Below are 15,584 nucleotides of genomic sequence, written 5' to 3' on the forward strand. Positions count from 1 at the left end.
CCACCCCCCCCCTCCCATTTATCTCTCAGCCGCTCGGCCCACAAGCCTCATTCTTGATGAAAGGATTATGCCTGAATCGTTGATTCTCCTACTCCTCGCATGCTGTCTGACCTGCTGTGCTTTTCCAGCACCACACTCTCGACTCTGATCTCCAGCATCTGCAGTCCTCACTTTCTCCTGTATGGAATGCGCTGCCAGAGGAAGTGGTGGAGGCTGGTACAATTACTTAAAAGGCAGCTGGTTGGGTATATGAATAGGAAGAGTTTGGAGGGATATGGGCAAGTGCTGGCCAAAGGGACTAGATTTAATTCGAATATCTGGTTGGCATGGATGCGTTAGACCAAAGGGTCTGTTTCCACGCTGTGCGTCTCTATGACTCCGCGACTCTATTGTTTTATTTAGGACATTTAGTTCTGTTTAAAGCATTTCTTTACATTTTGATAAGAATATGTGAAAGTGACCTGTAACACACATTTTTACATCATTGGCTTTCAAATTTAGGTCACCAGACTCTAAGGAGATCCAAGGGAGATTCAAAGGTTATCAGGTTACTGTCCATAAGCTATCAAATTCTGAATTTCTTTGCATTTGCTGTCTTGCCAGCAATTTACTTCTGCTGATGTATATTTAGAGAAAATATTTCTAGTGCAGCACACTCCTTCAGATGTCTACACAGGTTTTCCCTTTGACCATTGTCGAATTTTCAGATGGTACTTGACACAGGATAGTTTAAAAAATGACTGCCCCACTAATTCAAGGACTTCTTTGACCCATTCTGTTAGTTCATCTGAGATGATGAGCATTTTAAATGAAAATGAGAAAAATATTTTCTTCTAATCAAGAAGCAAAGTTTTCATTCAAAATACTCATTGTCTCAGATTAGTATTTTGAATGAAAAATAAATAGGTAAAATAAGTAAACTAAAATCTTGCTCGAAGTGTTTTACCTTTAAAGAGGCAAAGATGGTTCAAATCAGTATTTCTAAACAAACATGCTATTGATTCAACAGCAGCAAATGGGCAAAGGTTAAATTAGGTTGGCAATTCCAATATGGAACAAATAAAGGTACCTTATATTTTAATAAATATGAACTTCTGATTATGTCATAGAATATTTGCAATCTGATGCTATAATAAATAGCAAAAAGTGGACAGCAGAGTCTCTTTTGAAGTTATGAACCCTATCATTAATAAATTTTAAACTTTCACAATGCATAACTCCATGAGAAATTGCAACCTACTCACAAAGGTATCAATTATTTTGGAAGTTTTTCATCTTTCATTCATCAGGACATTTTCAAGAACACTAATACAGAAGAAAACCCCTCTCCAGATAGAAAAAAATGTACACACTCAGCACCTGTTTCAACTCAACAAAATAGTTGGAAGTGATCCATCAATTTCTTTCTAAGGGCAATACCCAGACCAATCTGAGTCAACCTGCTCATTGGACAAACAGGCAGAAAACTAGCCATCAGGATACATGAACATCAACTAGCCACAAAAAGATATGACCTACTGTCACTAGTATCCTTACATACAGATGAGGAAGGACACCACTTCGACTGGGACAACACGTCCATCTGAGGACAAGCCAAACAGAGACATGCATGAGAATTCCTAGAAGCATGGCATTCTAACCGGAACTCTATCAACAAACAAATCGATTTGGATCCCATTTACCATGTCCTGAGAAAAAGAACAGCAAATGACACCACCACAGGAAATGGTGTCACCACAGGAAATAACATCAGCAACCCAAGGAAAGCTAAATATATAAATAGAAAGCGGGCCATACCACGAGTGCTTCATCCAGAGGCTCACCAATGATGTTACCTATTATGGTGATGAAATGTCTGAAACAAATCTTCCAGCTCAGCGAGCAAACCTACATCCCCAACCTACTCAGTTTGAAAGTTAAACAAAGTCTGGCAGTTAACAGTCAATCATCATTAACTGTTGCATTCTTTACAGAAATGTCATTTTCAATCAGTTCCACTTGCCATCCAATTAGTACTCTCCTGTCATGAAGGATCAATGTTGCTTCCTCTGACGTTAGTATTTTTGTGAATGTCCTGATGAGTGCAAGATGAAAATCTTTGACAAAATGTGTTTTCTTTTTCGGCAATATTTACCAATGTTTTTAACCACCAAACAACTATAGATAATTTTATTTTAATAAACTATTAATCCAGACTTTCTCTTTTCCATGTTTCAATACATGGGAAAAGCCACTGATGATAACTCATATTCTTATACTTAAATCAATCTCATAAAAATTGATCAGTGGATAAAAGTTTGCCAATGATACAGTGATCGAGAGCATTGGGAGTAGTTTAGATTTGAAGAATAACATTATTCAGAGATATCAATAGCGAAACAGAATGAGCAAAATTGTATCAAATGGATTTCAATGGAGTCAAATGTGAGGTTATCCACTTTGAATATAAAAAGAATAGAAGAGCATGCATTGTAAATGATGAAATGCTAGAATCGCTGGAGATCCAACAAGACACCTGCGGTCCAGTTTTGTAGATCATTTAATCTAATAAATAGATGGAATGCAATGTTAGCCATTATATCTTGAAGACTTAAAAGAAGGACACGGAAATCATGTTTAAGTAATATAAAGCCCTAGGCAGACCACAGCTGGTGTTCTGCCACCATTCTTTACAAAAGCTGCGCAGGCCATGAATGGTCATAGATTTACCAGAATTATGTCTCTCTAATGCTTAAAAACAAGGAGAGATTACACAAACTGATTGTATATTCCCTGGAAATTAAGAAAGGTTGATTGATCAAAATGTTCAGGTTATTAAGTGGAATAGAGAGAAACTATTTCCACAAGCTTGGAATTCTTGGATAGGGGGTCCTGGTGTAAATGTTAGAGGAATGGAGCCAGGAAACACTTCAACACACTGGAGCTCTCTTCCATAAACGGCAATCCTGATCCCTGTAACATTCCACAGGTTCCCATCCTGAAAATGCCCCTTTTGTCCCAAAGCTCTGACTTCTCTTCATTAGACAATCCTTTATCCATATTAATATAGTACCTCCCAATATCTTATTACACTACTCCACTTAAATTCTTGACAGAAACTTCTATTTAGGTATACCCCAAAAATAATCAAGCAATTCTCCAAAATGTCCAAATGGGAGAGGAAACAAGAACAGGTCTGTTTTTGTTAGTCCTTTCTCTCTCAACTCTGACCTCCAATCTCTAAATACTCTTTAGTCCTTTTAATGGGCACTATGGTGTGTCTCACTGAGGTTACCATGCCTCTTCCTTGGTCTGCAGCATGGTGACTCTCAGGTCAAACCAACACCAGACATCTCTCTCTAAAAAGAGAGCAGCCCTCTGCTCTGGTAGAATTAAAGTGACTTTATATTTTACAGATGTGTCTCACTAAACATTCTCTCCAAGCATAATCTTCTGTTTCTTCTGGTATGTCATAAAAATGTCTTTCCCAGGAGCTAAAAACTATGGAACTGTTTACCTTCTAGCTGTTATATACCAAATTGCCATCTCTTTTCCTTTATTCTATCTAACTTCAGTAATGTCCTATAATGTAAGCCTTGCAACTTCATGTTTGCAATATCCTAATTTCTTCATATATTAGTTATAGCTAACAGCACTTTTCAGTTCATGCAGAGGAAGTAGCAAAGGGCCACTGTGATCCACTGGGAGTCATTAGCATGTAGGACAATAGGGTATGGTTATTTTGAGACATCAACCTAGTTTAATTTGGTTGAAAATATATGGCCTTAGCATTGAATATTGCATATTAGGTGTGTCAGCTTTAGAACTGTGTAACTATAATTAATCCAAAACCTGGAATATTCAGACCATACATTGCCAAAATTTACATTTTTCCAGCTACTTGTTCCATTATGCTGCCTAATAAATAGAACTACAAAGTCCATATGGGCATACAGAATCTGTTCTGTGCACTCTAGTATATAATTTCTGATGCTGTTTATTTGACACTTATGGAATGTTGCTCTTGATATGAATGGTTCAGTCTGACTTCCCATATTTTCCTAATTCTTAATCTGCATTTGTTGATGTTTTTCTCCTTCTCCTAACATATTAGGAACTATTTGGTCAACTCCCTTAATAATCCTGTAGACTTTAAACCATTGTCTTAAAGTTCCTTTCTGAAGCCAGAAGTTCTAACTCCCATTGCCTTTCCTTAGTAATTACATTCCTTATGCCTGGAATCCTCTTCATTGTTGTTGTAATCTCTCAAAACAATATCATTCTCCTCAGTAATTAATTCCATATGGATGCTGATCAATTACTAATACAAGAATACATCCTCTTGACTTGTATTAAGGTGAATTCATGGAAGTTTTACTTGTTGACAATACATTGTGAAAATTATTATTGTAGGCTCTTCCAACAACTGTGCATCATGATTTTGTAGATATCCCATGGGGTAATTTTAATCCCACATATTCAGCAGAGAGCTGACAGGATCAGATCTGACATCTATTTTGCATTATTTCCAATTTCATTTGTGCTGCTCTTTGCCTATGAGCAGTGTATAAAAGAATTTACCTGATAGATCTAGCATTTCTTGACTCCTACAGCCATGTGAACAGTCTAATGACCAATCATCTGCCTAAGAACCGTTTAATGACTAATCATCTGCCTCAGAACTGATTGGTTGCTTGCTCTTCAAAAATCCAACTAGTTTAAACTGGAATTGGGCAATTTGGATAAGGATTGGGGTCAAGTTTCCCATTTGTTTTTCCATTTGATTTTCCATCTATACTTGGAGGTTGAGATTATCCCATCTAAACGTTTAAAAAGAAATCAATGTCTTTTTCTTTATCCATTCTTTCTCGTATTTGGTACAATGCTAAGTGCATGAGACTAATATGTCAAACTTTGCAATAATGCTACAAAAATTATGGGCAATGTACTTTTTTTTTACGTAAGTCATAAGAAATCATAAAAATAAGAATGTTTATATTCATATATTGCAATAATTTACTTGGTCTACTGCGGCACATGCAATTTTCTTGACAGTCTTTACTTAATATTATATTTCCTGGCGATCATTTTCAATAGCTTTAGTTGTCAAGCATCAAACTGTCAACTAGATTAATGAAATGAATCAACGTCTCTAATATACTATAATGATCAAGATAATATAGTGTGACTGAGAAACATTATTTTTATTGATCAGCTTTTGCACGTTGCCTTTAAATTATACATTTGTTTACAGAGTAAATCATAAAAATGTTAACATGCAAGGATGCCGTATGTCTGTTGGTGGTTCCTCCCCTGCAAGAATGATCTAGTTTAATCCCAACTCCCTGTTCTTTGTTTATGCCAGTCAATATTTTTGCTTTAGCATTTATTTCCTTCCTAACTCAGCTTCAATGGCCGCTTGCAGCGATGAATTCAAAATTATAATAACCCTTTGTAATAAAAAAAACCCAGCTTCCTGTCCTGCACTGCTCCTATTTTACTTCAAGGGATGTTAGAGAGGTTTGTGTAACATATAAACATCACACTTCCTCTTGGCTATCAAAAGCTGTCAGTACAAATTTGTGTAATGGAAAGTTCAGTACAGACTATACAAGCAGCTCTCACAGAGTGTTTCAGATCTGTAATAATGGCATTTATCTGCCAGAAGCATGTAACTAACTATAAGAATCCTTTTCCAACGATGATACCATTTAAATAGTTTTTAATATCTTTGGTAGTAGTCAAGAATAAATAAGAACAGAAAAATACAAAAGCTGTAGATCAGAATATCAGGAATATATTACTGGAAATACTGAGCAGAGGAAATGAATGTTAATATTTTGAAAACAAGTATTAACCTCTCTTTTCTTTTTCCAGATGTTGGCAGACCTGCTGTGTATTTCCAGAATTTTCTGTTTTCCAAGAGTAAACAAGAGGCTGAGGACTTATTCTGTAAATGCTTAAAATGCTCATCTCTGTCCACCATCTTAACAAAAATATTTACCCATCAGGCCTGAAAAATACTAAAATAACAGAGAAGGGAATTGAATATGAGCATTTTTAAGTGTTTATACCTTAACATTGCCATTCCTAATTTATATCCTAAGGTCTCTCAAGATTGAAACAGCAAGTTGGGCTGTTAAAACTCCAATTAGGAGAAATCATTGCCAGCAGTATGTAGGAGAAAGAAATATTTTCATTGATGTTGTAAATGTTATTTCAGCAAAATATCATTGCAGTTATGTTTTGCATTTTAATCAACAAAAATTGATTTAACCCAATAAATACTATCCTCATTATGCCCTCTGTTTGAGTTCTATTGATTTATAAAATATTCATACATGTCCTTTCTTACCAGACCATATTTGGAATGAGAACATTCTGCTAGTGAGTCTAGTGAGAATTCTAGCTGCTGATTTACCAGAGAGAGCAAAATTGCAAAATAATAGGGAATAACATGAGCCAAATGATTGCAAAGTCATTCAGTTGAAGCAAAAGACAGCCAAACTGGTTAGAAATGTCAATGATAAGATTTTGTCCAAAATCCAGATGGGTCATTTTCAAGCAGATCAGCTAATCCTCTTGCAGTATATCTTATTGTGTTATCATCAGTGAGATTTGTGAACAATTAGCTTTGATTTATCTTTGATATTTTCACTTTTTATCCACTTTAACAGCAATGACATTCTTGCTTCGTTGGTTTTTTTTTAATACCTGTAACAGGAATTGACAATAGGAACTGATTTCTGGTTCCAGAACAGTTTCAAAGAGTGAATCTATCTGTACGTGTTGCAAAGAATGCTCTTTGAAGCTCAGTCTTTTTCTGAGGCAGAATGAGCAAATTTAAACTCCTATCATTGCTCTATTTTGAAACTAATGAGCTTCTGAAGAATGGAATTCAAAACCCTATCAGTCATAAATAACTGGCACTCCCCTCAGCATATGTGTGAATTAAACTCAATTCTGGGTGATGTTATCCCAAGAAGAGCTAATTTGCTTATTGATCATTCCAGAACTTTGAAAAGCTAAGTCTTTTTTAAAACACTGAGGCTGAGAAATTCAATGCATCAAGTTGTCCCTGCACCTAAATGTGTGGTTTTCTGGGTGAAGTGTGCACATATTACATTGCAGAAGTAAGACAGCTCTCATATTGGTAAAGTTTCAGCTTTAGCCATCCAAAGCCCAATGTGCAGCAACAATTGCCCTGGGTGTTCTGATTCTTGCAATGTTGAACAATATAGTATCCATAGCTGTGAAACAAACACAGAGGACTCAAATTGGACTCAAAAGGTTAACTCCGTTTCTCTCTCCACAGACACTGCCAGACTTGTTGAGTTCCTTCAGTGTTCTCTGTGTTCGTTTCAGACCTCCAGCACCTGCAGTATTTCACATTTATTCACAGCTTTCAATTACTTTTAGGTAATAAATACACCAGGGTATTTTGGCACAAGTGGGTTATGTGCCACTTCATAATTTCCTGGCATCTTTGCTGCGAACTGCCATTGTCTTGCCAAACGCCAAATGAAATCATTCGTTTTTAGCTATGCCCACCCCCAAACCAAAGAGAATTGCAGAATTCATTGATTTATGCTCGCTTTCCTGTTGCAGACCTCAGGGCTGAACCTTTTGCCCGTTCACAGCAAGGGTACGATCCTGGCAATGCATCAGGAATCTAGAGCTGACAGCAGTTCATTTGTCAATAGCTATTGTATGCAACCACTGCATTTAAATCTGACTTTTAAGTCTCCCTGAGTGATTGGAACAAGCAGGCACAATGCCAATCTATATCAGTCTGCTTCAGCTCTTCCATTAAAATGGACAGTGTAAGGTAGAGCTTTTCAGACAGAGCTAGAAGCACCAAAAACAGACACGACTTATCAAGGCACCGTCACTCTTCAACAACATGTCTTTGGGCATGATGCTGTGGGTCATTAGGGCTCGCAGGAAGATTCTATTCCCAATGGACAGGAAGAAGAAGACTTCTTGCAAGTTATTTAAACCAGCCCCAGAAATGTGATGGATGCAACACCAACATGATTCTGTAGCCTAAGCAGCGCAGGCAGGGTAAGTGACATGGCACACTCAACTGTATTGTGGTGCGCATCTAACCTTAGCCTCCAGTCCCCTCATTCTGCCTTCCTATGGCTTCTCCTGCACATTCTCCTTCCTTGACTTCTCATATTGATCCACTCTGCAGCTGCAACCATTCCTCTCTATCTCGGCAGCTGTTCATAACCCCATCTGACCAGCCGTCGAGTCTCACCCTCATCTTATTGCAAAGTAAAAGCCATCCCTGACAGGGCTTCTCCCCCTATGTTGCGTGTTGTGTAAACACTTCATTTCTCACTCCTTGTAAAAGGAGAAATCATACACATCATGGAGAGGCAGAGAACCAGAGATGGCCCTCCCATCATCTCCACCATGAAGAGGAAGTGATGGAGATAGGCTTTGTCTTGGAATGCCAGGATTGGGAACCTCCCACTGACCTGGTGAGTATTAAATATCACACAGACACATTGGAAACAGTGCTCATTCATGTTGTCATGAAGTCAACAGGCAATGAAATGAGATCATGTGCAAAATGATAACTTAGCACCCTCTCACTCTGTCAATTCTAATTAATGTATTTCAACTCCCACAGGTTCTTCAAGTGTCTTTCAGGAAGTGCATCAGGGGAAGATGAAGACTCCTCAGTGGAGGCCATTCACCATGAGGATAAATCGTGAGAGGGCTCAAACTCCATGTCTACCAGCTCAGACGCACATATGCCTCTAGTGGGATCCCCATGATTTGTAATTAGTTACTCACATGGTGAATCAAACATGACAAGTGATCAGGAGCAGTTAGTGGTGACAGGTAAAGCAATGGAGAGTCCATGTTGTCAGAGGGAGGAGTTGCAGGAACCTCCCTGTTTTCTTTGAGCTGTATACAGTTGCTGAGGCTGAAAGGTCCAAAACAAAGTTGACGTTTCTGGATCAATAACAAAAAAGTGCATGAGGTCCTGTCAGCCTCTCCAGCAATACTGCACACAATTGGAGCAAGATTAGAGGATTCCCTCTCTAGTGTGAATTCCTTGATGTTTCGGATTGATATCTTGGTCCTTGGACAGAGTGACACCTTCATGGAACATCAGAAAGAAGGCAGAAGACGTGGCAGTTATTCAGGTACATGCTCACTTTTCACTGGCCTTCACCATCATGATGCCCCCTTATTTGAAGATCGAGGAAGATCTCACCTTGGCTGAAGCTTTTCAGATACTGCCTGAATTGCTGTGCTCTTCCAGCACCACTGATCCAGAATCTCTCTAAAGTGCAGCAGGGAATTGTGGGTCGGCCTTGAGAGGGAAGATGGAGGAATGAAAATGGGGTCTCTGCTCAAAGTGTCCACTCTGACAGCTTCCCCAGTCACTGTCTCAAATGTTGTCACCCACTACAATGCCTGAGTACGCTCCTGTACAGATATAAGTGGCACAGACTTGTGCCTCTAAGATCCAGAGCTGTTTACGGAGGAGCATCTGAACAGTCAGAAGCAGCCCGGCCTCCAGTTCTGATGAACTGTCACAGGTGTAACTCTATGTAGAAGCAGTGGAAAGAGAAGGAAAGGCTGTGCTGTTATATGTGGCAATTAGTGTGATGTGTAACACAGTGTTAGAGTGGTACATTTCTGTTTCACGTTTATTTATCTCAAAATGTATATCATCGCCCCATGATAACTGCTGTTAAGCAACCTTCCAGCCTGTGAGGAATGGTAGTTCATGAGCAGTGTGTACCCGTGCAAGAGATGGATTGTTGACTGAGGGCTTGCTCGGGCCTCAGGACACATTGCTATGTTCCCTTTTCCATTACCCATTACTGTTCACATTCTGAGCTGGCAGATTGCAATGTGTGATCTCTGGAAGATTGTCCTGCGGCAGATTATGCTTGGAAATGTAGCAGTTGTTCCATCTGTGGTCCATTCTGGAATGCCATGCAGCAACTCACCTACACAGCTTGGTATATTGGTGCCCTATGGGTCTGAATGGGTGTGCCAGCTGACTGTGTTGCCTCAGTTAAACTGAAGCATGTCTGTATTAAGCATTCACAGGCAGTAACAGGTGCCTTCTTCACACCAGCCTCCTCCTATTTAAAGTGGCCCTCACCAACTTCTTCCTGAAGCTCAAATCAGCAGATCATTCATCAATTCTGGAAAATCTACCTCGACAGCAACTGGATCTATCCAGGGTGCCAAACTGCATCTTCACCATTTTAATTGCTTGCTCAGTTACAATTGTGCTGCCCAAATGGCTTCGGTTATTACTTCCCTGGGACAGTATTTGGGCTCCTCCCAGGTACTGTCAACCAGGGAGTGCCTTGATTGTGCAGATGATGACTCCTGCACCTAAGGGAATCTGACCAGGACAGCAAATGCCAGTTTCTCTGACTGGGCCCATCAGTGTTAAAAATGTAGATGATGGCTGGTCCTGGTAAATATGGTGTTGCTGCTGTTACTGCTGTCCTTGTTCCACATCTGAGGACCAAAGAACAGCTGTAGAAGCAGCTCCCAAGTTGATCTGAAAATTGACATCTGGAGAGTGAATTAGGATAGACTGCAAAATTGTAGAGTTGGCCTTCAAAGAAGTGAAAGCACATTCTCAGAACAAGTCCTAACTTTCACCAAGACAGGCACGTGATGCCAAATCTCAGTAATAATTGTCACTTTTTTAGCTAACTCACATCCTGCCATCTTCACATCTTGCTTTCCTTAGTGAGGTCCTGACAGCCCAGGAAACCAATGCACACTGAAAGGCAGAATTCCGGGTTACAGGAGCAGATAATTAGCATTGTACGCATTTAAGTCACAGATATATCAGTCATTCATGATTTCCCACACACTGCATATCATGTTCAGATTTAAAGTGAAAGTTGGTGGGTTCAGAATTCTTAACTAGTTGATCATCACATACCCACCCACCTTGTCAGGTTAGAAAATCCCCATTCAACTGTAAAATAATAGCAGATATATTTAAGTTCATGATGTCAACATTCATAATTGGGCTCAGGGCCTCATTCTGAGCTGCAGCCAATTGTCAAAGGGGCTTCAGACAGCTCACTGGTTTCCTCTGGACCAATGCCAGCATGACTGAACTGAAGTCCCACGAGAGACGAATGTGATGGTGAATCTGTAGGCCTCAGTCGTGTTATCAAGCAAGAATGAGCATTCCTGCTTCTCCTGATGTCATCTTATGACAGTGTTTGAAAAATGCTCACTTCCAAAGGTGCCTTTAAGACCAGCAGAAACTGTGTGGATCTTAAACCAGGGCATGCTCTGCTCAGATTCTGTCCAGATTCAGAACTGTCCTTAAACATGCATTAGATTCCTCATTGACACATGAAAGGATCTATTGCCTTATTAAGCCAATCACCAAAGATGTTTGAACATTGGCCAAGCCAATTTGGTGTAGCATTTCTAAAGAATTATTCATTTTATCTATTCTCAAACATCTTTCTACAGATGATCAGATTTGTTAGGCCAAATAGTCTATTTCTGCTCCTATATCTTATCAAGTTAAGCATTATGGAAGGATTTGAAATTAAGAATTCTATGAGGAAGTCTGTGCCTATGTATTGATCTTCTTAACTGATGTATATGGGGGAAGTTCTTGGCTACACCACTTCTGAAGCCCATGATTTCTCATTATGGTCAATGCAATGTATTCGAATTATTTTTCCAGAACAAAAAAAATGTGAAGTAAATGCACAGTCTGGGACATGATAGTATTAGACACACATTATGTTGTTTGATGAAGGTGACAAGACTTCTCTGGAATGTAATTGTGTGTCACTTCATGATGACCATTCATTTTTGAATGATACAAAGTCTCACCTTTGTAATGGAGAAAGTGAGGACTGCAGATCATGGAGATCAGAGTCGAAAAGTGTGGTGCTGGAAAAGCACAGCAAGTCAGGCATCATCTGAGAAGCAGGAGAATCGACATTTCGAGCACATTCCTGATAAAGGGCTTATGCGGGAAATATCGATTCTCCTGCTCCTCAGGTGCTGCCTGACCTGCTGTGTTTTTCCAGCACCACACCCACCTTTGTAATGTCTGACACTTTAATCTAATAATAAAATTAGTTTGAAGTTGGAATCTGTATATTAATGATCCATTATTATATGGTATGTTTAATACAGTGACTCAATAAAGCAACAAACTTAATTAGTTGAAGTTGATTTAACAATATGTGTCAATTTACTTTTACTTTCTTCTTACTTTAGCATGAATTCTAGCCAACTAATTAAATAAAAAGTGTTATATTCACACACACAAAACAGAGGTTTTAAATCCAAAATATGAGACCATTAGTTGGATTGCACAAAGGCCATTTTATTTACACTTAATTACCTATAAATCTAACAATAATCCAGCAAGTTTATAACTAGCTGAGTATAAGGCAGTATAGTGTTCATTTTAAAACATTGTTCATTAGAATTTTAGTCTGCAAATAGAAGATTGGTTGGGTTATGATAGCTTGGTATATGAGCTTGTTTCAGAAATCTTATATAATGTTTGGTATATACTTCCTGATGCAGCGCTGGTTTAAAATGCCTTTTTTTAAAACAGAAAGAAACATCAACACTATTTAAAAGGTAAGAGTCAGATTGAATATTTGAATCCAATATTGGGTTATTTGGTAAAGGATCATATTCACCAACAATGCTCAGTTTTTCTCAGTTCAGTGACCAATCCCTATTTCTAACTAAGGGAAAGTTTCTGGTTTTGCTGATACAGTTTGAGCAAAATAAATCTCAATAAATGCTGTTCATCTCTGCACACCCCGAAATAAAGTGATAAGATTTTATATTACAACCATGTACGGTTGGACCAGATTGATTTCTGATCCCTGAGGCAATACCATCAAAAACAAAATTAGTTTGCAACACCTTTCCTCCTCCCTAAAAGTTATTTGAAGCTCATTTTGCTTTGTAACTGCATTTTCTTCTTTGTTTCTTGCTCCATTACCCTCCTCTGTCCATCAGTCATGATCAGAAACAGAAACTCCTCCAGATCAAATTATGGCAGCAATAACATGAATATCAGAGGTCCACATTCACATTGATCTCAATCTCGAAAGGGGCAGCCACAGCTTTAACTAAATTATGCTCATTAGCAAACTGGAAAGCCTAGAAAACAAATCAGAAATTAACTTGGTCCAGCCTATATATAAAACGATTGTGATTACCAGGCAAAAGATTGTTATAAAAAATTGTAAACATGACATTTTAATCTGTGGGACTCGAACTCTTCAGAGCTTAAGCACTTTGGCTTCCCCAGTGAACATTTCCATTTAATTGTGGAAATACCTTTTAAATGGAAAACATGCTGGTGAAAACAAAGAGTTAATGCAAGGTTTTGGTGCAATACAAGCATGAACTGTTGTATTAGTTCTTCCTGGCCCACGAAGTTGTAAAACCAATGTTTTTGGCAGGTTTTGTGAGTTTTGACAATCCTGCCAGTGCCCAGGCTGCCATCCAGGCAATGAATGGTTTTCAGATTGGCATGAAGAGACTGAAAGTACAGCTCAAGAGGCCGAAAGATGCCAACCGCCCATACTGAACTGCTAGAACTGAACTGAGACTTGAGAGCTATTACAGGTAATTTTCAAACTTTCTGATGATTTTGCATAAACAGTGTAAATGTTGCAGTATTTGCAATTCTCACTGACATTTTAACCTCTGGTGCCTGTTTATTGTGTGATAGATCCAGTCATGGCCATCGATTCTAATATTTTACTTAACAATGAGTAATACTAACATTCCCGAATAATTTAAATTGAAATTCCTTGATAGTGGAATGATCATTGACAATGCTTTTGATCAACTGATCTTTAAATCTAAAAAGCCGATGTGTCACAGAGGTCAGATTCAGATACAGTCAATCCTAGTTAATATCATTAGGAATGTTCATGGGAACACTGTCTTAGGTAACAGTGATTGCTAATAATTTATTCCACAGTGTTGATCTAATGAATGGAACAAATCGTTTTTACCAGAGTGTTCTCACAGACTATCTTCTGTTGTATTTTAATGGTCTGGATTATATCCAGTTTATGAGTCTAGAAATTAGTTGGTACCAAATCTGTAGAAAGGTGTAATGTGGGCACATAAATGAGTAATACATACTGATACACTCATTCCATGCCAGCAGTCCACTGCCATCATATTAGTAAAAGCATAAGTGACCAAGAGTCATACCTGAACGAGATTTAAGGCACTTTACATATGCAAAGAGGAAACCCAACGCTATTTCAACCTAAAATTGATTTGTCTTGGATGCAACTAGTGCCTGTTGCATGCAAACAGGATAACCAAGTCTACACAAGGCCTGACCTATCCTTAACTTAATTGACCACCACATTCCCTACTGGGTGTGGACCTGTTGGTTGTGAGGTTCCCCTGCTCTGTTTATCAAATGTTACAGAGTTGTAGAGTAAGACACCATGGAAATAGGCCCTTTGATCCAAACTGGTCCATGCTGACCATGGTGCCCACTCAGCTAGTTCCAATTGCCCACATTTGGTCCATATCCCTCTAAACCCATCCATGTACCCATCTAATTTTTTAAAAATTGTTGCTATTTTACCTGCTTCAACCACTTTTCTGGCAGCCCATTCCATATATGCACCACTCTCTGCGTGAAGAGGTTGCCCCTCAGTTCCTTCTTAAATCTTTCCCCTCTCACCTTAAACCTGTGCCCTCTAGTTTTCAATTCCCCATTTCTGGGAAAAAGACAATATGCATTCATTCTATCTGTGCTCCTCATGATTTTGTACACCTCAATAAAGTTACCCTTCATTCTCTTTTGCAAGGAATAAAGTCCTACCTTGGCCAATCTCTCCCTATAACTCAGGCCTACTCATCCTGACAAAATCCTTGTAAGTCTTCTTTGCATTCTTTCCAGTTTAATTATGTATTTCCTATAACAGAGTGACCACAGCTGTACACAATGCTTCAAGTGCAGCTAACCAACAAATCTTACAACTGTAACATAGTATCTCAACTCCTAAACTCAATGCCTTGACCGATGAAGGCCAGCATGCTAAATTCCTTCTTCACCACCCTGTCTACCTGTGACTCTACTTTCAAAGAACTACATCCTTGTACTCCTAGGTCTCTCTGTTCTACAATACTCCCATGTAACCTAACCTCCATGATTAGCCTGGCATGTGGGATCTTGTCAAAGGCCTTACTAAAGTTGAAAAATGTGGTGCTAGAAAAACACAGCAGGCCAGGCAGCATCCGAGGAGCAGGAGAATTGACGTTTCGGGCATAAACCCTTCTTCAGGAATGATTCCTGAAGAAGGGCTTATGCCCAAAATGTCGATTCTCCTGCTCCTCAGATGCTGCCTGGCCTGCTGTCTTTTTCCAGCACCACATTTTTCAACTCTGGTCTCCAGCATCTGCAGTCCTCACTTTCTCCTAAAGGCCTCATTAAAGTCCATATAGATAACATCCACTGACCTACTCTCGTCTATCCTCTCGGTTACCCCTTCGAAAAACTCCAAAGGATTTATCAGACATGACTTACCACGCACAAATGCTGATTATCCCTAATCAGACCTTGACTA

At 38.9% G+C, this 15,584-nt stretch overlaps 1 protein-coding gene across 6 annotated transcripts in view; it reads left to right on the forward strand.

The window, feature by feature from the left end:
- celf4 (CUGBP, Elav-like family member 4) overlaps positions 1-15,584 on the forward strand; it is a 1,180,733-nt gene that overhangs the window by 1,125,854 nt on the left and 39,295 nt on the right. For all 6 annotated transcript variants that reach the window (XR_006310714.1, XM_043685031.1, XM_043685094.1 and 3 more), the window contains one exon: positions 13,446-13,611. Coding sequence is in view for 5 of the 6 variants with exons in the window: in XM_043685031.1 (XP_043540966.1) it covers positions 13,446-13,573 (128 nt within the window). In the remaining variant the exon portion in view is untranslated. The remainder of the gene's footprint in view (positions 1-13,445; positions 13,612-15,584) is intronic.

This window comes from Chiloscyllium plagiosum, chromosome 1 (assembly GCF_004010195.1).
Source record: "Chiloscyllium plagiosum isolate BGI_BamShark_2017 chromosome 1, ASM401019v2, whole genome shotgun sequence".
NCBI classification, from domain to species: domain Eukaryota; kingdom Metazoa; phylum Chordata; class Chondrichthyes; order Orectolobiformes; family Hemiscylliidae; genus Chiloscyllium; species Chiloscyllium plagiosum.